This window comes from Tympanuchus pallidicinctus, unplaced genomic scaffold (genome assembly GCF_026119805.1).
Source record: "Tympanuchus pallidicinctus isolate F22 unplaced genomic scaffold, pur_lepc_1.0 scaffold43, whole genome shotgun sequence".
Taxonomy (NCBI): domain Eukaryota; kingdom Metazoa; phylum Chordata; class Aves; order Galliformes; family Phasianidae; genus Tympanuchus; species Tympanuchus pallidicinctus.
In genome coordinates, this window is record NW_026294762.1 from 575,929 (window position 1) to 603,635 (window position 27,707).

Here is a 27,707-nt window from a genome sequence, read left to right on the forward strand (position 1 = left end):
GGGGAGGAATAATTGCATGCACCGGTACAGGTTGGGGGATGAGCTGCTGGAGGGGAGCTCTGCAGAGAGGGACCTGGGTGTCCTGGTGGATGACAGGTTGGCCATGAGCCAGCAATGTGCCCTTGTGGCCAAGAGGGCCAATGGCATCCTGGGATGCATTAAAAAGAGCGTGGCCAGCAGGTGGAGGGAGGTGATCCTCCCCCTCTGCTCTGCCCTGCTGAGGCCTCATCTGGAGCACTGCGTCCAGTTCTGGGCTCCCCAGTACAAAACAGACAGGGATCTCTTGGAAAGAGTCCAGCGGAGGACCACAAAGATGGTGAGGGGCCTGGAGCATCTCTGCTATGAGGAAAGGCTGAATGAACTGGGTCTGTTCAGCCTTGAGAAAAGAAGGCTGAGAGGGGACCTGATCCAGTTCTATAAATATCTAAGGTGTGGGGGGCAGAATGGCGAGGCCGGACTCTTTTCAGTGGTGAGTGGAGACAGGACAAGGGGAAACGACCGGAAACTGCAGCATAGGAAGTTCCGCACCAATGTGCGAAGGAACTTCTGTGCAGTGAGGTGAGGAGCACTGGAACAGGCTGCCCAGGGAGGTGGTGGAGTCTCCTGCTCTGGAGATGTTCAAGACCTGCCTGGATGCTGACTTGTGTGACCTGGTGTAGGGAACTGCTTTGGCAGGGGGTTGGACTTGATGAGCTCTGGAGGTCCCTTCCAACCCCTACAATTCTGTGTCATTCTGTGATTCTGTGATTTGGATTGCCCCCATTGCTGCTGATGCCCACAGCTCCTGGCTGCTGTGCTGCTGTTGTGTGTCTCTGCACAGTTCCTACTGGGGCATGAAACCCACAGGAGAGGAGGAGCAGAGAAGCTACAGCCTGCACAAGGAGCTTCTGACGCCTTTTAAGTGGAAGGTTTTTAATGAATAGAAGGAGGCTGTGACTCGTGTTTCATGAGCTCTCGTCCAAACGCCACAGATGAAAGAAACAGTTTGGCAGAGTACGAAATGGCTGCAGGTACGCTAAGAAGCAGCAAGGCAAGTGAAACTGCGTGCAGGCCGCGTTGCCATGGCGACAGTGCGCCCTCTCTCGCTGGGCGCGCATGTGGCCGCTTGGTGCTCGAGCGCCGCGTCCTGTGACGTCATCGCTCTGCGTCCCGACGAGGACGAGTCCATGTGGAGTCGTGCCCCTGTATCTCCATATGACACTGCCCCCTTTATAGATCCGCGTTACCCTACAGCCGCCCTCGATCCCCACAGCCCCTCTATAGCCCATTATTACCCTATAACCCCTCTATATCCCCACATTACCCTCCAGCCTCTCCATATCCCCATCTTACCCTTCACCCCCTTGTAGACCTATATTACCCAACAGCCCTCCCATATTCCCCTGCAGCTCCCTCAAGCCCCATAATTCCATATTGCCCCTGTCGACCCCTTCAGGGGGCTTCCACCATCGTGGGCCCCTTCCTGAGCTGCAGTGTGGGTTGTCACAGCTGTCCCCCATCGTGCCACGAGTGAGTGCCCAGCTCAGCCTACGGTCAACTCCCCTGATTGTAACCAAACCTCCCTCAGCCCAAACCTCCCAAACCGCGTAGCCCATTGAGGAGGTTCCTAAAAGGCAGCCCAGGTGCTTCAGGCCCATTCACCACCGTCACCGTGCTCTGTCCCCTGCCGGGTGGCAGACAGGAAGCACAAGGACAGCAGTAAGTGGGCTGAACACCCTGTGCCTGCCAGCACGCCCAGAAAGGGGAGAGCTTTAGCCACAAGCAGCCCACCAGCAGCGCCCCGGCCAAGAAGGGGAAGAAAAGGCTGCAGACCCCCATGCCAAGTGAAGCTGTCTGGGGCCAGCAGCAGCGGGCAAGCAGGCACTGCCAGCGAGCTGTGTGTCCACCTGTGTGAGTCCATCCAGGCCATGCACCCGCTGGGGCAGAGGGTGACTGCGGTGAGGCCGGTGTGGTGTGGGAGGGAAATTCAGGATATGGATAGTGGGGGGAGAAGGAATTCAAGTGGGGTGGGAAATTGTGTAGAGGGTGGGATATTTGGGGTGGCATTTTCAGGATCAGACATGATTGTTAGGATGGGGGATATCAGGTTGGGAATATTGCCATTTCTCATTGTTTTGTTCAATCAATTATTAAATGCTTTGTGTTCCCTTTGCCATATCCCTCTGCCTGCAGTCCTTTGTGCTGTGTCACAGCCCCCCAGCTCCCCATGCCTGCCTCTGGGGCAGGATAGGGCACCACAGACAGCCATGTCCCTCAGCTGCCACCACCCTGGGAAGCCCCAGCCCTCCTCTCTCCCTGCAGTCCTTCGTGCAGCGGGATGCAGAGGGCATTTCACACAGCTCGCCTGCACTGCCCAGTACCATGAATTGCTGTGGGGATGGGCAGCAGGCAGGGCACGGGCGGATGGAGGGGAGTCACCCTGGGTCACTGTGGCCAGAAGAGACTCCAGCAGGGGCAGTTTGTGGAGGGAGGAAGCAGGGGCAGCTGGTCCTGCTGTGCAGATGTGCAGACAGGCACAAAGATACCTCACGTGTCACGGCTCTTCTGCCTCCCCGGTGTTTGGGTCCTGGCAGTTTTGTCTTCAGACAGGGACTCGGTCAAGTCTGTACACCTAGAGCAGGATTTTCCAGGTGGCGACTGGTCATCAGTGCTGCCCCCAGGGCTCAGGACTGGGGCCACTCCTATTGAACACCTTTATCGGTGATCTTGATGGGGGGATTGAGTGCACCCTCAGTACGTTCACAGACCACACCAAAGTTGGGAGGGAGCTCTGATCTGCTGGAGGGGAGAAAGGCACTGCAGAGCGACCTGGATAGACTGCATCAATGGGCCAAGGCAAAGCGTGTGAGTTTCAACAGGGCCAAGTGTCGGGTCCTGCATGTTGGTCACATCAGCTCCAGGCAACCCTACAGACTTGGGGAGGAATGGCTGGGATGGGATGTGAAAAATAACAAGAAGGGGCTCTACAGGTACATAGGCAGGAGGAGCGAGATGAAGGAGAGTGTTACCCCTCTGCTAAATGAGGATGAAGAACTGGCTTCCTTAGACATGGAAAAAGCTGTGGTGCTCAATAAGTGCTCTGTCTCAGAGGTCAGGCTCCTCCCCATGTCTGCCAGGACCCTGAAGGTTGAGGGAACTGGGCTTGTTTAGCTTGGAGAAGAGAAGGCTCCAGGGAGACTTCATTGTGGCCCTCCAGTACTTGAAGGGAGTGTATAAACAGGAGGGGGAACTGCTGCTTACAAGGGTGGATAGTAATAAGAGAAGGGGAAATGGTTTTAAACTGAAAGGGAGGTTCAAAGTTCTACATTTAAAGATTAACGCATCCATATGCAGTACACTGGCATACATATTCTTTTCCCAGTGCTCATTAATATACGCTAATATCTCTGTGGGCACTGTGCGGCTTCATATAAGGTGATCGCATGACCACTTCCATTCTCCCCATCTTTCCATTATCTGCTCCATCACGGTGACTTCTGCCCAACCTCAAGCTGTTTTACCCCAGTCTGGCAAACTTCCATCGCTCCTTGGGCCATCCAGCTTCCGAAGCAACGGATGTGAAATCCGAGCACGAAGCTCCTGGTGCGCGCAGCTCAGCCGTGCAGCACCGCTCTGCGCGCTGCCCCGCGGCATACGGGGACGCCGGGACCGAACACGGCGCGGCTCCGCCCCGGCTCGGCGCCGCGTTCCCGCCTCGGGGCCGCGCACGGCTGTGGGTCTGACGGGCGGGGCCGCGCCGCAGCCGTCGTTCCGTGCGGGGCCGCGCGGGGCGCGCCGGGAGCCGTAGTTCGTCGGCGGTCATTGCGCTGCCGCCCCGCCGGGACTGTGAGCCATGGAGAGCGGCTTCGGCTCCGACTTCGGTTCCGATTTCGGCTCCGGTGCCGGCGGGGGGGGCAAGCTGGACCCGGGGCTCATCATGGAGCAGGTGAAGGTGCAGATCGCCGTGGCCAACGCGCAGGAGCTGCTGCAGGTCCGGACCGGAGGGCTGCGGGGCACGGAGCCGCGGAACCACGCGGCGGAAAGAGAGGGGGAGGCGGGCCGGGGGGGGGGGGGGGACAGGGGGGCCGGGCTGCTGACGGCTCTTTCCGCAGCGTATGACGGATAAATGCTTTCGGAAGTGCATCGGGAAGCCCGGCGGAGCGCTGGACAACTCGGAGCAGGTGAGCGGGGCGCTGCGGGGCGCTGCGCACGGCCGCTCCCGGCGCTCCCCCCGCTCACGGCTCCATGTGCCGCAGAAGTGCATCGCCATGTGCATGGACCGCTATATGGACGCCTGGAACGCGGTTTCTCGCGCCTACAATTCTCGGCTGCAGCGGGAGAGAGCCAACATGTGACGCGGGACGGAGCGCGGAGGCGGCTGCAATAAACCCTCACTGAATCCTGCGCTTCCGCTGGCTTTTATTTGCGCCGAGACCTCCGGCTGTACGCGCTCTGAAGCCCAACGCTGTTTTGATGGGCAGGCACGGAGCTGGCCGGGTCCGTGTCAGCCACGGCTGTATGGGGGGCCGGACTTCCCCTGGGTTTATTGAGTACCTGGGCCACTACAGTACACTGAGTTCTCCCCTCTGCTTTAACCCAAACGGCACTATGTGTGTCCGTGCCTCTGTCCTTGATAATGTAATCACTCTTTCCCTTACACAGAGAGAGCTGTGGTGGGGGTGAGAAGCCTGTGCTGACTAATGCAGATGAGGGCAGGCTGAATTCTAAGCATCTCACTCTTATAGCTTCTCTTGGGATCACACAGAGAGCCACCGAATGGATGGTGGAACAAAAATGGTGGTGTACTCTTTCACAGAGTCATAGAATGACAGAATGGCCTGGGTTGCAAAGGACCACAAAGATCATCAGTTCCAACCCCCTGCTGTGTGCAGGTCGCCAACCAGCAGCCCAGGCTGCCCAGAGCCACATCCAGCCTGGCCTTGAATGCCTGCAGGGATGGGGCATCCACAGCCTCCTTGGGCAACCTGTTCTTGTGTGTCACCACCCTCTGGGTGAAAAACCTCCTCCTAATATCCAACCTAAACCTGCCCTGTCTCAGTTTAAAGCCATTCCCCCTTGTCCTATCACCATCCACTTATGTAAACAGCCACTTACAGCTTTCCATAATCCACTGCACAACAGCACCATCCCAGCAGTGAGGTGCTGATGCTTTGCAGGGGCATAACTCAGGGCTGCAACCGAGTCCGTTTGTCTCCTAGAGTGACTTTGGGATGGCAGTGCAGATAGAGCTTACCTACATGCTGTGACTTTCTGGCAGGTGTTTGTGTCACCCCTCTGGCTCGGAAGGCCAGGTGTTAATGCACAGGATGTTGGCCATGTCTGAAGATGGGACAGGTCTCATTTATTTATAGAAAAAAAAAAAAAAGTCTAGAATTGCATCTTTCTAAGCAAAGCAGTTATCAAATAACCCAGTGTCAACGACTGCAGTGGGTCACACCACACGAGCAGTTGCTGAGTACTCGCAGACCATCTTCACCCATCTTTGCAGCATCCAAAAAGTGTACAGTAGTGGTGGTGGGGTCGGTGTGTCCCCTGGAAATTATTCCTCTCATTTGTCACCTTCCCTGAGTGGTGAAATTCAGCTTCAGAGCTTGAGGTTCTGCGCAATCCAGCCTTGCACTGCCGTGACTTTGGTGTAGACCCCAGGAAAGTATGGCCTGGCACAGCCATAGCCCCAGCTTGTGATTCCTGCTAGAAACCACCGTCCTGAGGGTTCTTTACATGCCAGGGGCCCACCTGCATCACCCTGCAGAGAGAGGAGAAGGGTCCTGTATCAAGCCAAGAAGACAACCAAGCCAACCCAGCCCCCAGCTTGGAGATGATTGTGTTGTCTAGGGTGCAGGAACATACGCTGTCCCATTACCTGCCTCTGCTGGAGCCCAGAGGGCTGCTCAGTGATGCATTTGTATGCACAGAGACTGGGACTCTGAGACATTACCAGAGGTGCAGCAGGGTTGTGAAAGGGGCCTGTGGTACCCTTGTGGCATCCTGTTTGGTGTTACCTCTGTGTGTATCCCTGAGCTGTTCCAGGTAGGTGGAACACAGAAAACAGAGCATGTGTGGGATGGACTCGGATGAGGTGATGGGAAGAGGAGGTGGTGGGATGGACAGCTGAGCTGGGGGCAGGGCATGGCCCTCCTAAAGCACGTGGGGACTTTGCATGAGTTTGCTCCATTCCACAGCACCATTTGCCGCTCTCACACTCACTGAGCAGCTGTCGACGGTACCCTGTGGGAATCCAGCACACACCATCCTGCTGCTGATCTGGACAGGATAGAACTTTTTGCAGTCCTGGTCTCCAATCACATTCACTGCTGCTTTTTGCAGATGCTTTGTCATGAGGCCTGAGGAGGCAAATATCACTGTTAGCTTGGTGCAGAGCTCACAAGAAATAGAAGCATGTGTAGGAGTAGGATCCCCATAGATTTACTCATGTGCTAGAGGGAGAGACCTGCACCGGGAAGGTGACCCAAGCCTGGTTCCTCCCCAGCACAGGAAGCACAGGAAGATCCTTTTGGGCTATTGTTTGTCAGGCAGTTCAGCCGACTGAATAGAAATGGGATCAAAGCAGACCTTGTGCTGCAGGAGCCTAGCTGGAGCAGCTGGAAGGATGGGGAGTGCCATGGCTGCTGTTAGAAAGCTTGGGAGGTGTAACCAGATGGATGGGTACAGCCTGTGGGGGGCAGAGGTATCCCCTACAGGGTATGGGTTATGTGGAATATTTGGGGCAGAGGGATGGGAAATGCAGTGGGGCCTGCAGGGTGGGTGGCACTTAACAGGGCCATCATGGGTGTGTGAAGGAGCCCTGCCAGGAAGTACCTCCTTCCTTGGTGGAGCCCCAGCCTGTGATGAAGCACCTGGCTCCTTCCTGGAAGATGTGCGAGTTGTCTGGGAGACAAATGGGTTTGATGGTGCTGCTGAACCTGACAGGCATGCTCAGCTCCAGCAGTGCCACGTCATAGTCCAGGCTGTAGACATTGTAAAAAGGGTGCTTGTAGATACGGAATATTTTCTCCATTTTGCCATCGTTGCCATTCAGGAAGGGTGTTCCTAGAAAGGCCACCCACATTTTGGGGTCACTGTAACTGCAGAAAGACAGCAGAGCTGGCTGTTAATATGGCTAGCAAGGAGTGCTGCTCCTGCATCCGTGGGGCTGGGATGCACCACAGCCACACACTGTGAGGCCACAGCCCATCTCCATCACACTGTAGTGCACCCAGGCTTTGCTCCGCTCATTCCTCTTCATGCTTACCCGTAGGGGCTCATCTCTAACAGGCAGCGTGTGCTTCCAGTGAGGTACAGCATCCCGACCACGAGGAAAGGGAAGGGCAGATGGGAGGGAGGCCGAGGGCCATCTCAGACTTACATATCAAAGCAGTGAGCTGCAGAGAGCAGCCACCTGTCGGCAATGAGGACAGCCCCACACTTGTGCTCCTTCTGCCGAAGCCAGAGACTGACTTGCCAGGGCCATTCTCCTCGAGCTGCAGAGCTCCCACCCACGATCTTGCTGAAGGCCAGAGCAGTGGTTAAGCCGCAGTCTGGGACGGAAGAAGAGGCACTATGGTTTTAAATAACCATAAGCATAAGGGATATTCCTTCCCTATCCCCTGCAGTGCAACACATCTGGGAACTCGTTATCTCACATGGGGATGTATGACCCGAACTGTGACACAGCAAGGGATGTGTAGCCCAAGTAATGGCACTCGGATGGCAAGTTGTGGTGCCGCGCAGAGCTGGAGTGCCAGCTCCTAGTGGCACAGTGGGCAGGAGGCTGCAAAGCAGGGCTTACCACAATTGCTCTCATCAAAGCCATTGCTGCAGTCAACAATTCCATCACATTCAGGATTTTCTTTACCAATACAGACGCTGCTGGAACACCTGAAGGTGAGGCTGGTACAAGGCACCACTGGAAGACAACAACCCAACTCAGCACCCTCTGTGCCAGGGCTGGAGGTCTTGATGAATTTGTCGATACTGGACTTTTACCTGGAGCGTGGGTGGGTTTGGCAGCCTCAGTGGATTTCAGAGCTGTGGAGGGTTCTTCCACGGTGGTGGCAGTCTTCTCACTCAGGGTGCTTTCGCTGATGGGACTCGTAGCTGTTGTATTGGGATGGAGCATGAGGATGTCTGCAGTAGTTCTGGTGGTGGCTGAAGTGGAAGGAGCGCCTGCGCTGGGACTGGGAAACTGTGAGATGGTATCCAGAATCCAGTCGTTGAGTTTGGTAATTCTGGAGTACACGCCAGGTTTCTTAGCCTGGGCACATCCAATTCCCCAGCTCACGATGCCGGCCAGATAGAACACGCCCGGGGTGACCTCGCAGGCCAAGGGCCCTCCTGAATCTCCCTGGGGAAGAAGCGAGGTCATGGATGCTCAGCCCACGTCTCCAGCACAGATGTGCACAGAACTGCTCCTCAGCCACACCAGGAGAAGTCAGCTAATCTCTCATTCTCCTTCCAGCCCTGAGGGGCTCTGTTCCCATGCACTGTGTGCAAGACTTGACTGCCCAGAGGCTTAAACTGGTGCTGATGGCTCAACCTGGCTGCAAAGCTATGCAGTAGTGTTTGCCAGGAATGCCAACATCTGACAGCACCTTTCTGCAAGTGGAGGGGAGTGAACAACAACCACTTCTTGTACTGCTGCCACAGGAAACCTGCTTCATCCAGGGTTGCTGGCAGCCCAGATGGTTTAAGTCATGCTTAGTTTGAAGGACCTTCATTTGCTTTTTTAAAATTGCAGGAGAGCAGGCTGTGCTTTTAAGCTAAGGTACACATAGGAAGCTCTGTAAATATTTCACAATGCCATGCTGAGGCTGTTAACACAGGAGCAAGCTGCAGAGGAGTGGAGAAATCCCAGGCTCTTACCTGGCATGAGTCTATCTTCCCCTCCAGGAAACCAGCGCAGATCATCCGCTCAGTGAGGGAGAAGTTGTAGAGGAAGTTGCAGGTCTTCTGGTCGATGATGCCCACAGAGGCTTTCTGCAGGCTCTCAGACATGGTGACTGCATGCAGACCAAGGGATTAGTGCAGCAGAGGGAAGCAGGAGCTACGACTGCTTCCAACACTTCAGAAAAGCAAGCTCCAGTCCCAGACAGGAGCTGCATCCCGCATGAACTGCCCTCCTACTGGAAGCCTCTGAAGCTCCTGGCTCACCCCAGGGTGCAGTTTTGGGCCTGGATACAGGCCACTGGGCACAGGCAGCCACTTTCTGTTGTCTAGGCAGTTGGTGGGCTCCTTGTCAGCTGGTAGAGAGCAGCAGAGCTTCTCAGGTAGCATACATTGCCCCCCTAAGGCCTCCCCCTGAACTGGGCTCCTAGCTCTTTCTCATTGCTTGGAACATCATTTTGACTGAGCCTCATCAACGAGGCCAACATTGAGCTTATTGCTTCAAGTGCTGCCAAGGCAGTGCCCCACTCTTGCTTAATATGAGAGAACCACTCAGGGGAGCCAGATGGGTTCTCCTGGCTCCTGCCAAGCCACCTCCCTTACCTTGTTTGCTGGTGGCTCCCAAATAACTGCAGTTTAAGGTGTGCCCTATTTCTTGCTTACTCGTGTTTCTGTTTGGTCCTGACCTCCCCTACCCTATATTCATGTAGGGTCACAGTCACACAGGCTTTGCTGCTGAATCTGTCTCTGTTCCAGAGCAAACCAAATGATAACACATCACTGCTTACCATTCCCTTCTTGGAGGTTTCCCCACCCAGAAATTATGCATTTCTTGCCAACAGGAAACTTCTGCACAGCGAGCGGGAGGCAGATGGGCTGGATGTATTTGTTAAAGATGAGTGGTTTTGCCAGCTCAAGTACAGCTACATCAAAGTCCAGAAGGATGGGGTTGAAGAGAGGATGTGGGATCACTCGTGTTATGCTGACTTTCACTGCGCTCCCATCAGTTCCATTTAGTGATGTTGTTCCCATGTAGGCTTCAATCTCTTCTGGATTTGTCCTGTAAATACACAGTCTGAATACATACGCTTGCACACATACACCTATCCCTAATTCTGAGCTGTCAGGCTGTTTCAATTGCAGGCAGCATTAAAGGATTTGTATTTGAAGCCTCACTTTACCAAAGCAAAGCCCGGAGCACACAAATGTGTCCCCAGAATTCTGCTTCCAGCAGTGGCACCTGTGGGATGTGTGCTGAAGAGCAGGAAAACGTGTGGTAATCCTCTCCCAGCCCCCCAAAATGTCTTGAGGATTACAGCAGCATACAAATGGTGCTTATACTCAAAATCTCTGGATGCATGGCTTCTATTAGAATTTTTCTAGTTGTTTTCTCATTTTTTAACTCCATGTGAACTTCAAACGTTCATCACTTCATACAGTGAAAAGGTCCACTTTTAATGATGCAGAGCTGCTTGTTTCACTTTCTGTTTTGTTGCCCAGCTGTTAAGCACACGAGGTCCTCCTGGAACTCCCAGCTGATGCCCCCATCTGTTTTGCTTTCAGGATTTATTGTTGTTGTACTGTGCTGCTACCCATGCTCTGTGCTAGGCCGTCTATAGCCACACCAATGGAGGCATGAACTGCCCACACTCTCTTTAAGAGCTGATTATAGAATCTCAGCCTCACCAAGGTTGGAAAAGACCTCTGAGATCATCCTGTCCACCAATACTGCCCACTGAACCAGTGCAACATCTGAACGTTTCTTGAACAGTTCGCAGGACGGTGACCACCCCCTCGCTGGGCAGCCCATTTCAGTACCCAACCAATCTCATTATGTGTTTATTTCCTATGTTACAGCCAGTTTTTCCTATCTGTACCTGTACCAGCAGGCATGGACTCACTCATTGAAGCAGTGTGCAGCTGACAGCAGCCAGCGGTCCCCAATGATCGTTGCCCCACAGAAATGCATCGAGTCTTCCTGCAGGCTGACCTGCCAGGGGATCTCCCCTCTGGAAGCATTGGTTCCTCCCACAATCTTGTTGGGTTTAGAAAGGCCAGGTCGTCCTCCGCAATCTGAGTGAAAGCCAAAACACAACCTATGAGTACTGCTAGCAGAAGAGAAGTGAGCAGAGGCTTTGGCTCTCTCTAAACAGTAAGTCTGAGCAGGGACAGGTTAGGGCTGAAGGGGGAGACAGCTGCCCATGCCTGCTGACCATGGGGTCCCATGGGGTCCCTGGCTGTGCACGTCTTGGAGCTAACAAGTCATGCTTCCTTCCCAAAGGGAACCTAAGTGGGACGATGCATGGCTGCTACTGGACTGCAGCTATTGATTTTGAACTTCTGGAAAGATCCATGTGGCAAAGAGAAGCGAGTGATCCAGGAGTTACGCAGTGTCAGACAGTGCTGGGCACACAGCTGCCCGTTTGGTTGCACAGGTGAAGGAGCCCGTGATGCTCAGCTGTGCAGGCAGCAAGTGCCATACAATGGTTGTGTGGGTCAACTACTGATGGGAATTCCAGCTCAGTGGAACAACAGACCTTGCACTCGCATGTGCCAGCCACTCCTCTTCCTGAGGTCATACCAACCCCCTGGGTGTTCATACCTTGTGCTCTGGGTGCAGTTGCTGGTTTGCTGGCAGCCGGTGAAGAGGTGGGGACTGCTGTGGTGGTGCTGAGTTCTTCAGCGGTGACCACATTACTGTTAGTACTGGAGTGTATTAGAGGAACAGTGCGTGTTATGGAGGTGGGAAAGGGAGAAATAGCATCCAAGATCCAGTCTCTCAGTTTGGTAACACGTGTGTAAACCCCCGGCCGCCTGGCTTCAGCACATCCAATTCCCCAGCTCACGATTCCTGCCAGGAAAAACTTGCCAGATGGTTCTTCGCAAACCAGCGGCCCACCAGAGTCCCCCTGCAAGAGAAGCCCAGGTGGTGAACTCTTCTCCATGGATTTGCTTCAGCCTAGTGATGGGTGAAGCAGCTCCTACACTGCTCTTAGCGTGTTCTGCTGTTAAGCTGCTATTAAGTCTTATGCTCTTGACTTGCCAGAAGAGCACAAGGACATCCTCCATAACATCTAAGGCTGCTTGTTCAGTGAGCTGTTAAACTGCTGCTCTTAAAGGCTAAGCCCAACCACCCCTGAAGGGCCAGATGATAGGTGGATACTGCATGATACACAAACCAGGGTGGCCATGCTAACCTTTTCATGTTTTTTTTTTTAACTTGGTCCTACGGTGACTACAAGTCAGCAAACAGAAGAAGGCAGTTAAACAGCTGAAGAATCCCCTTAACAGCAGTGCCCTGCACTGAGCACTACAGAACATATTTTTCCTCTTTTGCAGTCCCTGACCCATGGCTGGATCCAAAGCATGGCCCCAAAACTCAGTGGGGTGCTGCAAGCATGGTGTTGAATCCTGCTTCTGGAAGTGCTATTTGGTGCATACTGGCAAGGAGAAGCCTCATGCAGGGATGTGTGTCACCTTCCCAGGGCAATGCTCACCTGGCAGGAGTCAATTTTTCCCTCCAGGTAACCAGCACACAGCATCCTATCTGTGAGGGCATGGCTGTAGAGGCTGGAGCACAGCGCCTGGTCCAGCAGCTTTACCGTTGCCTTCTGCAGGAACTCAGGTTTCACCACTAAGCGGGAAAGATGCAGCCATGAGCTCCGTGCAAAGAGCCTGGCTGGTGCAAAGAGCCATGCAGACCCCCTCTGCATGCCTTTCCCTGCTGCCTTCCTTGCCATATGCCATGATTTGCTTACAGAAATCCTCCTTGAGGTATCCCCAGCCAGAGATCAGGCACTTCTTGTTGGTAGGGAAGTGATGCCCGGCGTGCGGCAGGCACACGGGCTGGATGTACTTAGTGAAGGTCACGGGTCTCTTCAGCTCCAGCACAGCCACGTCGTAGTCGGCCGTGTCGGTGTTGTAGGAGGGGTGAGGGATGATCCGGGCGATGCCCATTCTCACTGCACTGCTGTCCGCACCGCTGATGGAGGTGGTCCCTGCGTAAGCTGCCCACATGGCCGGGTCCTGGAACCTGGAAGAAAGACAGCTGGGACTGTGCAGCCCTGCAGCATCGCCCTGCTGCACTCTGCAGCTGCTGCACGCCATGCTGTCTGCTCTGGGACTTGGGCTGCTAGCAGCGTGATGCTTGATGGAGCAGCGTGGTGCAGTGGGGGGTCTGGGCCAGAAGATTCAACAGCATTGGGGAAGCTAGCACAGCTGGGACTTACTCAGTAAAGCAGTGAGCAGCAGACACCAGCCACTTGTCTGTGAGGATTGCAGCTCCGCAGAAGTGCTCATTGTTCTCTCGCAGGCTGACTTGCCAGGGAAACTCCCCTCTGGATGCCTCTGTGCCTCCAACTATCCTGCTGGCAGTCTGCATGGCAGGACGGCTCCCGCAGTCTGAAAGAGATGAGAGAGCATCAGGATTGTGCCAGCTGTGCCCTGGCAAAGCGCTCCCTGGGGCAGGTGGGAAAATCTGCTTGTGCACATACTCAAGAGCCAAACATTTCTAGGGATGTCACAAGAGACCAGATTTTAACCTAGAGATCTGGAAAAGGGCACTGCAAAGCACTGACCCACCACAAGGTCCTCTCTGAAATTCCTACAAGCAAGAAAAATCCAGAGAGAATTATCTCTTCTAGCTTCACAAGCTCAGTCACTACTGAGCTGCTTCCAGCAGTCCATGGTCATGCAGAGATGACTGCTTAGCACACTGTAGACCAGGAAAGTGTGGGCAGGTTGCTGGACCTGCAACACCTATAGGTCATCCTGGGTGTGCACAGGGGAGCAGTAGCACTGCAGGGGAATGGGAGAGGCTCCCTTTCTCCAGCAGTGGCTGTGGGAGATGCCTGCAGAATGTGCTCCCTTTACCAAAGTCTTTCAGGCAAGGAAATGTGTGAGCACACCAGGAGTCAGGTGTGTTCCTGAAGGCACAAAGTAGCTCAGCTCCACACCGCTGGGTGTGTGGAGATAGGGCTGGGCATGCCCTTGTGGCTCAGGCTTCCTAGGGTGCTGCCAGTGAATGTCTGCAGTTTGGGCTCATCAGATTCACTGGCCCGTGGGAATATGACATTCTACCCCAACGCTGTCATGTCCCTTTGCTGTTGGTAATAGGACCAGCACATTTCTAGGGTGCAACCTTTTGATGCAGACAACTTGTCTGACAATCTGTGCTGTCCTGTAATCTACTGCTAGAAGTCTACTGGTCAGAGGCTGCAGTGGTGGTTTGGGGCCCATCCCCCATCCCCAGCAGTCCTGCTGCAGGACACTCACCGCAGCCCTTTTCATCAGAGGCGTCGGCGCAGTCCTTCCGGCCGTCACATTCAGGGTTTTCCTTCCACACACACTGAGTGTTGTGGCACATGAACATGTCACCAGGGCAGCTCCCTGGGGACAGCAAGGCTCGGGTCACTTGTGTCTTCTGCAGACCTCCCAGCAGCTGCCCCCCAACCCCACCAGGGGCCATCAGCACACTCAGCCAGCATTGCTTGCATCCCCAGATGATGGAGCCAGCAGCTGAGCTGCAGCTCTTGCTGAACTTCCATGGGGAGCAGGGGAGCACAGCCCTAGGTCACTGTGTGGTGAATAAAATGGGGCGCAAATACATTTCGTATCCGCAGGCAGAGTGCCGGAGAGGAGGAGGCTGGAAGGGATCTGGGACACATTGCTGCAATGATGAGCACTCGCTCAGAAAGGCACACAGCTCTTCCTGCTGCCCGGCTCTTACCTGCTTTCAGTCCTGGTCTGTATGGAGAAACATCACTGGGAGCTGCAAAAGAATTGAAGAAGTGGGGCTCAGCGAGGAGGTCTCCAGTGGGGGGCACAGGAGCTGTGTACTCTCATTACTGCTGCTCCCAAGCAGTGCAGGCAGAGGCTCTGCTTCACCTCCAGCCTGCCTGGTCACCACTTTCTCCATCCCATGGTCTGCAGGAGCTCTGCAATGAGCTCCCAGCCCCGTTCACCTCCTGAAGACCTTCTCCACTTTGCTCCATGAGGGGCACAAGGCATGGGGAGGAAGGAGCTCTCTACAGCCCAGCAGGGTTTTGGGGTGATGGCAGCTGTAGGGAACAACTCCCAGCAGCTGTGGCAGCAAGCTGCATCCCAGGAAAAGCTTTCAAGGTGGAAGCTGCAAAAAGCTGTTCCATTTGGGCTGCTTCCATCACTGCAGTGAATGGAGAGGGGACTGCAGGGGAGCCACAGCTTCACATTTCCCAGGCACATTTCTTTTCAAAGGCCCACGATCACACGTGACTGCAGTTAGCAAAGGAGAATTTCTAGTCGGATGGTTTCAGGGAACAATTTACGTTGCTGCTGGGCACGAAGCCTCCACTTGGTGTCCAGCCCTGAGCCAGTATGGCTGTTTGAGACCCCGCCTGGTGGTTTTGCTGGTGCAAGCAGTGCTGCTAGCAGCCCATGGTTACATGAGGAGCAGACCTGTGAGAGAAGCTGAGGATATCGTCCCAAAGGCAGCCAGGGAGAGGCCCTGCTCCTGCAGCGCGGCCGCCAGCCCTTGTCGGAGTGCATCCTCCTCTGTGGCAGAGCTGAGGGGCTGGGAGTCCTGCGGGGCGAAGCGGAGGCGGAAACGGACGATGACACTCGAGTTCCCACTCCTGCTGGAAGACAGAATTCCTGAGCACATTTGGCTCCATCAGTGGTAGAAGGGACAGCTTCTTAGGCTTCCTGCCTACGGGGAGCACGAGGGAAACAAAACTAATGCTTAATTTCAGGCTCAGGTGCCCCTGAAGGTTTGCTCTGGATCAAAACGGTCATTTGCATTTTCTTCTTCGCCCCAGAGTTCAGCTTTGGTTGAACATGCCATTTCCCTTTCCTTTTCTGACTACATTTCCAAATTAAAGAAGGCATAACATCGCTGCAATCCCTCCTTCCCTCCAAAAAACTCCAGCCTCAACTTAAAAACTGTTTCTGTCTTTGCTAGTTTAGAATAAGAGCACAGCTGTGTGTTTCATAGTGGAGCTCATCAGAACACCCTGAAAACGCTCACCTGTAGTCCAGGATGGTGCAACCAGTGCAGCTCCAGTCCAGCTGGGAGTCCTGGAAACTGGACAGAAACTGCAAAGCAAAGAAGGATGGTCACACTCTCACCAGGCAGAAAACCCCAGGGAGGTGGGGCTGACTGGTCCAGAATTTTCAGGGAGCCGGAGCTAACTGCAGCATCTTCTCATCTCTGCAGGCAGCAGGAGCACCTGAGTCCAGCTCATCTCAGCATGTGTCACCCTGCTCCCACCCTGATGATCAAGAGATGCTCACGTTTCCCCCCCCTTTTGGCTTTTCCTCCACGTTCTGCTGAGCTGGACCTCAGGGAAGCACTGCAGGCTTTCCTCAGCAAGAATAGGGCCCAGGATACCCAGCAGCCCCCACCTCGAGCGCAGGGTGCAGAGCTCCTCAACTCACCAGCCTCTCAAGGGCAGGCGTCAGCACCCGGTAATAGTCTGAGTTCTCTGCCTGCAAGCTGCTGTTGAATGTGATCCCTCGCAGCTCCACAGTGTGCTCAAAGCTGGTCTCTGCTGCAGGATGACAGGCTGCCAGAGAGGGAAGCTGTGTGTCAGAGGCACAAATGGCTCACAGAGGTCTGGGCTGCGGCTGAGCTCAACCCTCCTCTGCTTTGGAACATGGGTTACCACGTGCCATTGAGGCCTCCCTAGTTTCAGTAGCTTATCTGTTCCTGCAGTGCTTTGGAGGTGCCATGTGGCCATGCAGGGTAACCCACACATGTACAAGAAGAGAAATCTGAATTAACAGTCAATCTGAACATTAAAACTGTAGATTTCTATCAAGCCTTAAACAACAGTTCCCAAATAGATGGTTACAGCCTTGCAAGGCGATCCCTGGCTGGCCCCATCTCTGCAGGAACAGACTGGGAAAGGTGTGCTCATTATCAAAGCAGCTCAGAAAGTGGCACCATGCAGCAGGGATGTACTTGTGGGATCTGCCTCAAGGCAGATCAGGCTGGACACAGCGGGGTGCTGAGCTGATGTGGCATCTGGCCATGGTACACCAGCGGCACCAGAGGCAGGTGAGACAAAGAGATGGTTACGTGCTGGAGTGGGACCATCAGTGGCTGCAAGGGGATGAGGCAGCAGATGGCTGAGGAAGCAACTAGAGATTTGGAAAGTTGCTGAGAAGGATGAGAAGGGAAGAAATCACATGCGACAGTAAGGAAGTCACTCAAAATACGGGGTGACAACAGCCTCTGCAGTTTGGGTGAGTAAATGGGGAGTGCTGGTGATATTCTGTCCTCAGAAGAACACTTTTGAGGGTTTCTGGTATGGGAACCGTTGCTGTGAGCTGTGCAGACCATTATTCTTTTGGAGCAGACGGACATGCCTGGCTATGCACTCACCCAGCAGGATCCCCAGGTAGAGAGCTGTCACACTGCCCACTGCAGTGGCAATGATGGTCACCTTCCAGCAGCTGGCCCTCGGTCCCCTTCTGCCCAGCACCGGCTTTATTTGGTCCATACCTTCTGAGCAGCTCTGAGGATGACCTCTGCAATTAAAGAGGAAGAAAATGACGTGTTTGGAGTGAAACGTGAGCTAGCAGCTGAGGTGACCCATGGAGCTCCCACCAGCACAGGAGGTAAAAGGACTGGATGTGCTGCATCCCAGCCATGGCATCCCATCCTCAGGCTGCCATCAAGTTTTTTTTCAGCAGGCAGTTCCCAGCCCTGATTTAGCAGCAGGGTTTCAGGGTCCTAGCTCCTACAATGCCAGGATGAACGGGGATGCCAGCTCATAGCAAGAGATACGCCTGGAAGTAGCAGCCATACGAATTTCTCACAATGCTATCAGAATGCAGAGCAGTTGCAGGGATATTCATGCAGGGATAACCGACAGCCCTGGATCCAGGGAAGGAAGGTTGTTTCCTCCCCTGTGCTCTTCTGCCTTGCTGGGGAAAGTATTAGCTTTAGGTAGTTTGGAGAGTGTGTGTATCCCAGTCCTGAAGCCCCATAGCTGCTGAATCTGCAGAGGCATTCTTATCACTGAAGTGCCCAGAACTCTTCTAAGTATCATAACAGCAAAGCAAGCTCAGCTCAGCCTTTTCTGAACGATGTGCTTTTGCTAGAAGTACACTCTCAAATTTTCTCAGCACTGAGTTTGAACTTTGATTTCCTAGATTGCAATGAATCCATAAACAACAGGTGAAAGCCCTTCAGAATCTTGTCTCTCCACTGGCCCAAGAATGAGCAATTAGGAGTGCAGGAAAAAAACATATATCAAATGCTTGGGTTGCAGGTCTGCAAGGAGAGCTCGGGCTGAGTGACAGCATCACAAGGGAGCTGCACAGGAGGTGGTCTGGCCAAGGCCGTGGCTGCTTTTTTTTTTTCCTGGGTGGAGGCTGACTTTGCTCTTGCAGCTGTTCTAAGGTGTGTGATTGTCCCAGCAAATGCACCATCAGCTTTTGCTCTTCCAGCAACGCTGGAGGTCACAAACAGGGCCTGCCTTGCAATGCAGAGAGCTGTGTCCTGCCAGCAGGTGTGGGACATACGGCCACCTGTGGGAAACATTCCTCTGTTTGGGAACCAGTGAGAGAGAAGTGCTAGGGAATGGCCCTGGGCAAGGCTGAGGACTGTCAGTTCTGTCCTCCTGGGGCAGCAGTGTGCCCCAGTTGAGCCCAGCCCAGCCCTCCCTGACGGAACACAATAAGAGAACTGCTTATAGATACTGGGAACCTTGGAGCACGTTCTGGTGGGAAGGAGATGTTGCTGCGTGTCCCTGGAGGAGGCTTCGTTGCTTTAATGCAGATCGCTGACAAGAGCAGAGAGAAACTGAGGTAAATGCAATGCCAAGAACACTGGAGGATTCACAGAAGTGTGAAGTGTTGCACGGGGTAGCATGGAAGTGGGATGTGGGAGGTCTTGCCTACACAGATGCATTTGGAAGGAAAGGGAAACTGGAGAAGAGTCCAAAACTTGATGAAATATTCATGAAATACCTGCTGACATAAATGAACACAGCCAAGGGTAGGAATGATGGGCAGTGATGGAGAAATGTTTGCCTGCATTTCGTTCCTGATTGGCAACAGGGAAACCTGCCAGGCTGTTAGGGAAGAGGTGGAGGACAGGATGTTTTTGGTAGAGACTCACCTTCCTCAGGCCAGGAGCTGCTGCCCTGCTGCAAGGCAACCTCCAGTGCTGGGATCCCACACGTTTACAAGAAAACCTTGAGCTCAAGAATAATATTTTCTGGTTTTCTGAGAAGGGGAGGCAAAGCCAGGTCCCTGACGTGGCTCAGAGCTTTTTCCATCCCATTCTCTGTTTCTCTTCGGGCCAATAATGTATTAATTACCCTTACTTATTCCTCAAATCTGGATTCATTGCAATTTCCTTGTATTCCATTAGCATGAGTTCATATCTTGTTTCTTGGGTGGTACTGAATGGCATGAGTTCACATCTTGTTTCTTGGTGGAAATGACAGCTATCAACGAGGACAAATTCCTTCCCACCTACTGCTCCCCTCACTGCTACAGTTCTCTCTCCATCTCTTCTGTCTGTTTCCGCCCACTGGCTACTGACCACCATCTCCCCTCTGTCAGGAACTGCTGATACCTGCCAGGAATATCACTCCCAATATGTTACCAATCATCACGACCCCACTATGAATGGACAATATTCCCCTCTTCTCTCACGCCTAGCCTGGACACAAATATCCATCCCCAACCTCTTCATCACATCATCATCTCATTTTTAACTGAATGCCACCATCACTTCAGTACTATCATCGCCCTGTCCCATTCACCAGAGCCTGTCATGTTCTGGTTACTGTCACCCCTTTGCTTCTTGTGTTAGATTTGTACTCACTGCACTTGTTACCATCTGTCATGATCTGCTGGTTGCTGATTGTAGCACAGCAGTATTAACAACCATCTGCTCCAAAGAGAAATGAGAGGGACCTTCCTGCATCTCTCACCTGCCCGGCAAGCAGAAGCTGTCACGGGGGGATATGGCACCAAGGGTGATGGTCAGTGACACGTATCCTCATAGTGAGAGCTGGGAGTGTGCGGTAACTCGTAATTAACTGCTGTTTGCCCATTCCTGTTGTATAATGTCCTTGCAGAGTGACCAAGGAAGGGTTTCAAAACTGGTGAAGAAAGAGATTGCACTAATCTCAATAGTCCCAGGTGGACTGCTGCTTCTCCTGACGAAGAACCTCAGAGCAGCTCTCCAAAGCCAGCCGCGCTCAGTTTCTTTTACTTACACCAGTCACTGTCAGTGCCATTCATGCACTGAAGGTGCTCAGTGTAAGGTTGTCCAAACGTGATCACAGAACTGCCAAACAGGGCAGTTACCACCTTCTGTCAGCACTCAGCCTATGGTTGGTCATCAGCAATCAGCCTGGGGATCTTTCCTTACCCGCAGAGAGGAAGAAGACACACATCCCTTCCCTGCAGACTGGCACACGAAGTCCAGGACAATTTGGTGGACACAGCTGAAATACATGGAAGTCTTGGAAATACAAGGAAGGTTGGTCTTCCCAGCCAAAGTTTGTTGGCTTTGGAGCAGTTCTTTTGGTGGTGGTGGTTTGTTCTGCTTTGCTTTGTCTTTTAAGGACGCGACCTCTGGCTTCTGGAAAATGCCAGATGCCCAAAAGGCTTCTTAAGGCAAATTCTGACAACTTCAAGGACTTTTCCCTCCTCCTCACTCCCACATTCCGGCATGCCAAGGAAGGCTCACCCAGCTGGGCAGGAGCCATTCCCTACTGGTCCAAGAGATGCTGTGCATGGTCCAGCATGAGCGCTACAACAGCAGGCATCACGGCTGCTATGAATCTGACTGAGACCAGGAAGCTGCTAAGGAGCAGCCTTTTCTAATGTAAATCTATCTCAAAATGAAAGAAAAAAAGAGGGGGGAAAGGCAGGCAGGACACAGGGAGCAGCAGAACTGTTTCTGAAGCGCTTTTCAGTGTTTTCCAAGAGGCATCAGCGGCTCTTTAAACTGAAGCTTCCAGATAAGAGATTTTAAAAGGCCACTTCTTTGTGAGGCAAGAGACAGAGAAAGGGGAGAGGAAGGGAGTCTATCCAAGATGCCTCTTTTTTTTTTTTCTAACAGACCTCCAAATATTCTTTTTCAGCTGTAACAGAGCCTGGCAGAGATAGGTGCTCTGGGCCCTGTGTTTCGTTAACAATATCTCCATTTGACAATTCAGCTCTTGCTAAGAGGAGGCAGGTAAGAGACATTTTTTCCAGTGGTCCCTGTGACCTAAATGCATACAGATGAGCAGTCCCTTCTCTGCTCCTTCAATAGGCTTTGGAGTCACTGCCTGCCTTGCTGTATGCTGAATGTGGAAGCTCAAAAATGCAATCCAGATATGCTGACCAGAGCAAGAAAGGTCACCAGTGGCCTTCAAAGGTAGAGCAGTGGCATCAGAGATGCTTTGCAGAACAATAAAAACACGTCTTCTTTGCTCTCCCTTGTAGCACAAGGCAAGTTTATTTTCTTCTCAGCAAGCGGTGTGAGTTGAAAGACAACTACTGGTGAAATGAAAATGTGAAGAATTTTATGCCCTTCCTACCTGCAGCCTTGGACTCCACATGGCTGCTGTGAAAGATTATGCAGCTCCTGGAGGATGGAAGCTGAACATCACAGAACAGTGGGTGGAGTGCTGGTGGGTGACGAGCGACCGGACGACTGGCTGCAGCTTCTCCCAGCACAGCCTCCCTGGTGATGCTCCATGTGTGCTGACTAACTCAGCAAGAACGAATCTCCCCAAATCCACCCCTCTTCACCCCAGGCTGTGATGCTGGGCACATTCTACTCCTTGGGCAGAGATCAACTGAGTAGAATTAGGTGTGCAGCCAATGAGACCACACGTCCACTTTGGCCCTGTGGTTTGGAACCATGCAGTCAGCTAGGTTGGAAAAGACCTTGAAGATCATTAATTCCAACCATCAACCTGAGCTACCAAGCCTCATCATGAAACCATCCCTCAGCCAGGTCCACATGCCCACATTTCTTGCACCCCCCTGGGCAGCCCAGCCAGTTCCAGTGCTTGACATTAGCATAAGAACAGCAGCATCACCCACCTGTATGGCCTGGGGGAATGATAATCGAAGGGTTGTTCGTTGTGGCACATGAGTTCTCCTGTGCTTCTGCCTTTTTCATGGACCAGTCCATATCTATCAAGGTAGGGCTGCAGGCATTCTAGTACTCACATTCCCTAAGAGAATTAATTGTCTTTGACAATTAAGGACAGGTGTTACTGAGCTCTCCCAAATTAACTGTTGGCAGAAATTCTCGCAGTACATCTTGGTGGGATGGACAAAATCTCAGAAAAAGACTGCACGAGATGTGTGATACCATGGCATCTGCCTTTCTACCTGGCTGCTCCGGTGCCGTGCTGACCCGCATGTGTCCTTCCATGTTGTGCCTCCTCGAGAAATCATGGACACACAGAGCTGTGTGAGGGCTCCAGTGCACCTCTACCACCTCTGATGATGGGGAAGAGGCAGGCAAGAGGGACGTTGAAAGGAAGCTTGTCAGTTTGTCCCTTGGCTGAAACTAAACTTCAGAAGAAGCTACTGCTGAATCAGAAGGGAGACAAGGACAGGAATCAGCATCAGCTCTTCTCCCAGGAGCCTCCTGGGGGCTTTTCTCTTGTGTATGGTGTCCTCCTTGATTCAGTGTCTCTCTGATTTTGTAATAATTATTCCATATCTCTGTCCTCAATCTTTGTATGATTCGGTCATTCCTGATGCTCTGGAAGGGTTATGGGGAGGGAAGAAGTGCAGCAGTGGTGCTCTTGTAGGTAATTCCTTATCTGAAAGTGGGGCTGGCACAGCACACGAGGAAAGACATTGAGCTAAAAACAGATATGTCAAAAATCTCTTTGTCCAAAGAGAAGGACAGGTTGCTGGTTGTTTCTCTGACATCTGAACTTGTTATTATTGCATGCTTTTTTTTTCCCTCTCAAGGTTTAACTTATGCTTTTGGTAGAATATTTTTCCAATAAGTGGGACAGCACTAATGAACAAAGGAGAGATGGAATCTCATATTATATTCAGTTCCAGTAACCTATATTCCTATCAACAGTTTAAGCCAGAAGAGAGAAAAAGATGAGATGATGATGACTTGTAAACAGTAGGTCCATATTGCAAGAGCATAGCAGAGGGTGGACATTTCTCACTGCTGCAAGATAAGGATCATCTGTAAATACATGAAGGAGAGGAGCAGCAAGGAGCTATGCAGTTCAACAACATCTCTGCATAAAAACAGAGCAGCAACAAGCAAATCTTGAGGGGCAGAAGAGCGTTAACTCTCAGAGGATCATGAGTTTGTGGTGGGAATGTTGAGAAGAAAACGCACATTTACGGATTCTTGTCAGAATATATGTTGTGAGCAGTTAGAATTCCTTCGCATTGGAAAAAATCACTAACGCCAGCTCTTGCAAAATGTGAAAGCACCTGAGGTGGAGACGTGATGGTGACCTTCCATTGTGCTGATGGCTATCTCTGCCACAAGGACTCATGTCTCTTTGGTCACTGCTGATGCCTTTCACCCACCTCAGATCTTTCCTCCCATCTTCTCAGTCCTCTCCACTCTACATTTAGTCTCCCCCCCTTCAAAACAGGAATGCTCACTCACGTATCTCACACTGCTTTGCCCCAGGCTCCCTCCTGCTCCCCATCTTTCTCTGTTGCTGTCTACCAGAGAGCATCCCTGAGCAGCACCACGAGGGGAGCCAAGCCTCTCACCTTGAAAAGGAGGAAGGAAAAAGACACAGGGAAGGAACAGCACAGAATGTGTCCTCAGCAGTCAATTTAATTCAGTCTGCAGCAGATAATGAATGCTAGAAAACCCTTATCATAGAATCATAGAGTCACCAAGGTTGGAAAAGACCTCCGAGATCACCCAGTCCAACCATCCACCTATCACCAACATATCCTCACTAACCCATGTCCCTCAGTACCACATCCAGGCGCTCCTTGAACACCTCCAGGGATGGAGACTCCATCACTCCCTGGGCAGCCCATTCCAGCACCTGACCACTCTTCTAGAGAAGAAATTTTTTCCTCATATCCAACCTGATGTCCCTGGATGGCAAAGTCCAGACTAGAGTCTTTGTGTTGCATATTTGGATGTTTTATTTTACCACTACAGTCATAAAAATAAGCCAGTGTGCTCCAACCTTTTGAAGAAGGTAATAAAACATTACCTGGCATTATCCCCAGTAGGCTGGGACTATCACAGAGTAGCCCGAGATCTCAGCACAGCAATACCGAGCACTGCTGAGATCTCAGGTTGTCACAATGCCTCATGGTCTAAGGCCATGCCTCCCAGACAGAGCCTTTGGTATGAGAAATATGTGCCTTGACCAGGGGACAACAAGCTCAGCAAAAAACCCACCTGCAGCCTGGGGAAGGAGTGAGCATTTGGTGAAGGGTGAGCAAAGGACCAATGATTTATCACCGTGGTAAGACTTGTGGTATTTTGTTGTGGAAGCAGAACCGCCTCTCTTTGGAAGGAGAAAACATAAAAGGGAAAATCAAACTGCAGTGTGCCCCACTGGGTGAGTTCAGTTCAGCTCCAAATCACTGCTGCCAAAAGAATGAATCATACCAGCAAACCATGAGCTGGAGCAGAGGAGAGGAGACAGCAGGTAGAACACAGAAACAACAAAGCTGCTTGGCGGCTCCAGATCAAGAAGTGCTTAATGAGCAAAGATAGAATGTCCACGTGTCACAGCCAAGCTGGCTCTGGCAGACCTGGCCTTTATGTTTCATGTGCAATGAGCATCTCCTGCCACCAAAGCAGTTTCCTGAACCAACTAATTGTAGTGCTTCAGCCTTCTGCTTTACCCCACCTCCAACTTCTGCAACATGCACGTTCAGAGCTGGGTATGTCCCCCCATCTCCATGGGCTCTCCTTTAGGGGGCTGTGCTGCAGCTGTGAGTCCAACCCTGCCTCCTGCCAGATGAAATGCCCTCCATCCCCCAGGAGGCGGTAAGACCAGAGCTGAGAAACCTCTTTTCTGCTCATGTAAATCAGCAAAACGCCCCCAGTACTGTCTGCCTGTTACCGTGAGCATCTTGCACGCTAACAAACCTCTGGGTGCACCGTTCATAGGATTCAAAGCAGGATTAGTAATGCTCCTGTACTCTGCCTCCTTGCAGCATCCCTTTGGAGGCGCATCTGGTTCAGCCGCTCTCAGCAAATGCAGTGACACTGTGTGGGCCTTGTTTATTGTCCCTTTCGGACTTCAAATGTCTCTCAATTTACAAGTAAGAAGATCCTCTTCCTGCCTGCCAGCTCTGCAGCTCAGCTCATGACAGGCTGAGCAGCGCAGCTCTCCCATTATCCTGCTAACAAAGGCTCTAACAGCATTTCCACTGCAGGGACGCTCAGCCCTGAGCTCCCCCCATGGTGAGAGAGCACTGGGCAGATCTGGACCCGCAATCTCTTTTTGAACTTCCAGCTATGCGTCAGGGGGTGAAACAAAGGCTGCCTTCCTGTGACCATACGGCGCAGATAGTAAATACTAAATTTGCTCTGGGAGTATCCAGTAAGCAAGGAAGTTCCATTTTTGTCCTTCTCACAATAGGAGCACTATATAATGTGATACTTCTCAGCTGATGAATGGGCAAGAAAAACTCACCAGCTTAACTCACTGCGCTTCCTTCAGCTGCAGCCATCTGAAATGCACTGCCCCACAGTGCCTGCAGAGGCAAGCAGAGCAGCACCCTGCTGCACCAGGAGATACCGCCTTGGAGGACCTTGGAGGACCTCTGGCAAAAAAAGTGTCAAACCCACAGAGATTCAGTGCTGAGCACATTACCACAGACAGTTTTGTTCCTTCAGATGGGCATCTAGACAGGCTGACCCTCCTCCACAATCACAGTTCCACTTTTGCAGCGCTCCAAACCTCAACAGTGCCACTTTAGAGTCAAACGAAACAAAAACAGCACTAAAGCCACAAAAGGATCACATAATAAGGAAAACTATTGGGCCAGCAGTGGCTACATAGGAAGCAGTGAAGTTATTTGCATCTCTGGTTCTTAACAGAAGGTTTGATGTACAGAAACAAGTGGCACCAGCTCTGCCTGAGCCCAGTGCTGGGCAGCAGCACCATCACAGCTGGGCAGGAGTACCAGGACAGGGCAGCACCAGGGCTGGGGAGGAGTACCAACGCCAGGTAGCAGTACCAGAACCAGGCACTACCAGGACTGGATAGTACCAGGGTCAGGTAGCACCAAAACCGGGCAGTACCAGAACTGGTCGGTACCAGAACCAAGCAGTACCAAGGCTGCTGCACCAGGACCAGGCAGAACCAGGACCTGGAAGCAGCCAGGACCAGGTAGTACCAGAACCAGGCAGTGCCAGTACTAGGCAAGCAGCAGCAGGATCAGACAGTACCAGCGCCAGGCAATACCAGAACCAAACAGCACCAGAACCGGGCAGTACCAGGGTCAGGCAGCCTACCAGGACTGGGCACAACCAGCGCCGGGCATCACCAAAACCAGACAGCACCGGGACCGCGCAGCGCCGCGCCTCGAGAGGGGATGGTACCCGCGAGGGAAGGCAGAGGCCGCTCGGACGGCACGGACTCACCTGCGGTGCTGCTCCGACCGCCGCCGCCGCGTTTGCCCGGCCGTGCCCGCAGGTCGGGGCGGTGCCGGGGGCGGACCCGCTTTCCTGCCCGGCTCCGGCCCGAGGCGCAAATTCTCCTCCTGTTTGGAAATTCGAGCGGGGACATCCGAGCTCTGAACCCGCGACGTGGTTTCTGTGCTTCGCTCTGCGGCTCTCTTCGGTTCGGCAGCGTTTCAGCAGAAGGACGGAGGGAAAAGCGGTGCCTGAAGGGCTGAGCTCGTCCCGGTAACCAGAACTGCTCGGCGAGGTTCAGTAACACCGAGCGGGCGCTGGACGGCACTGTCCGACGCACAGAAAGCACCGCAGGGCGCTCTGATCCCAAACCCGCTCCGTCCCTCTTCTCTGCTGTACATGAAAGGATTTCAAAGACGAGTCCTCTCATTCTAACCCCTGGGAAAGCTGATGGCATAAGGAGAAACACAGTTGGGTTCAGTGTTTGTGTGCCCTGGTTCTATTGCTTTGATAAGGCTCTGACCAGGCTGCCCAGAGAGGCTGTGGATGCCCCGTCCATCCCTGGAGGTGTTCAAGGCCAGGTTGGATGGTCCTGCCTGCAGCAGGGGCATTGGAGCTTCATGATCCTTGAGGTCCCTTCCAACCCAAGCCATTCTATGATGCTGCGATAACAACTGAAAAGGGAGACAGAAAACAACCTGGGCATCAGTGGAGTATAAATATAAACTCAGGTTTGTCTTCTAGGTACAGCTGTGGCGTAGCTGAGGATCAGGGCCGTTCATGCACACTCAGTGCAATTCATCGTGGCCCTGGGTGGGCCAGGGGTCCCCACTTACTCACGTGTACAAAGAAAATGCAGTGGTGTGAGACAACAAACCTGTTTGCAACTGGGCAATGGAGTGAAGGTCCTCACGTGGTTGTGCAGGAGCTCTGCAGTGGGAGTTTCAGAGTGGCCCTGAGGACAGCCTGCAGGCAGGCAGCATCTCTGCAAACCAGTTCCTGTGCTTCCATCAGTTGAGTATCACAGCTGGAGAATGCAGCCTTTCCTTCCAGAGGTGAATCACCCTGAGGTGATTCTTGCAAATTGAGGAAGGCAGGTGAACAGTTGACAGAAACGGCCTGCAGGTGAAGAAATAGTCCTGCAGGGCAGGTCCTTGGTGCCTACTTATGCATGCATCAGACAGAGTGATACAAACGTTAAAACCACACAAGTTTTTCATTCTTTCCTCAGGCTGGAGGGGCTCTGGGCAGCTGAGGAGCTGTAATGTCT

General features: G+C 52.8%; 3 protein-coding genes across 4 annotated transcripts; 2 read left to right on the forward strand and 1 right to left on the reverse strand.

Moving 5' to 3' along the window:
• The first annotated feature begins 1,061 nt into the window (after positions 1-1,061).
• LOC128090082 (uncharacterized) lies at positions 1,062-2,704 on the forward strand. The gene is given in 5 exon segments (XM_052702098.1): positions 1,062-1,184; positions 1,410-1,450; positions 1,452-1,566; positions 1,632-1,980; positions 2,574-2,704. Coding segments are annotated over 5 exon segments (759 nt in total).
• Positions 2,705-3,757: 1,053 nt separating this feature from the next.
• On the forward strand, positions 3,758-4,383 carry TIMM13 (translocase of inner mitochondrial membrane 13). The gene is made up of 3 exons (XM_052702203.1): positions 3,758-3,970; positions 4,092-4,160; positions 4,236-4,383. The coding sequence occupies exons 1-3, from the start codon at positions 3,833-3,835 to the stop codon at positions 4,332-4,334; spliced, it is 306 nt and encodes a 101-aa protein (XP_052558163.1). The 5' UTR covers positions 3,758-3,832; the 3' UTR covers positions 4,335-4,383.
• Positions 4,384-5,320: 937 nt separating this feature from the next.
• On the reverse strand, positions 5,321-26,655 carry TMPRSS9 (transmembrane serine protease 9). Of its 2 annotated transcripts, XM_052702174.1 has the most exons (20): positions 26,447-26,655; positions 17,246-17,391; positions 16,297-16,424; positions 15,887-15,954; positions 15,319-15,494; positions 14,612-14,653; positions 14,158-14,271; positions 13,113-13,284; positions 12,642-12,916; positions 12,381-12,517; positions 11,486-11,792; positions 10,785-10,956; positions 9,672-9,943; positions 8,863-8,999; positions 7,987-8,344; positions 7,790-7,906; positions 7,367-7,538; positions 6,820-7,085; positions 6,208-6,344; positions 5,321-5,746 (listed from the first exon to the last, which is right to left on the reverse strand). In XM_052702174.1, exons 2-20 carry the CDS (start codon positions 17,361-17,363, stop codon positions 5,585-5,587), a joined length of 3,330 nt encoding a protein of 1,109 aa, XP_052558134.1. In that variant the 5' UTR covers positions 17,364-17,391; positions 26,447-26,655; the 3' UTR covers positions 5,321-5,584. The 2 variants fall into 2 exon arrangements, with proteins under 2 accessions (XP_052558134.1, XP_052558133.1); XM_052702173.1 differs by lacking the exons at positions 17,246-17,391; positions 26,447-26,655 and adding an exon at positions 16,524-17,221.
• Positions 26,656-27,707: the final 1,052 nt, after the last annotated feature.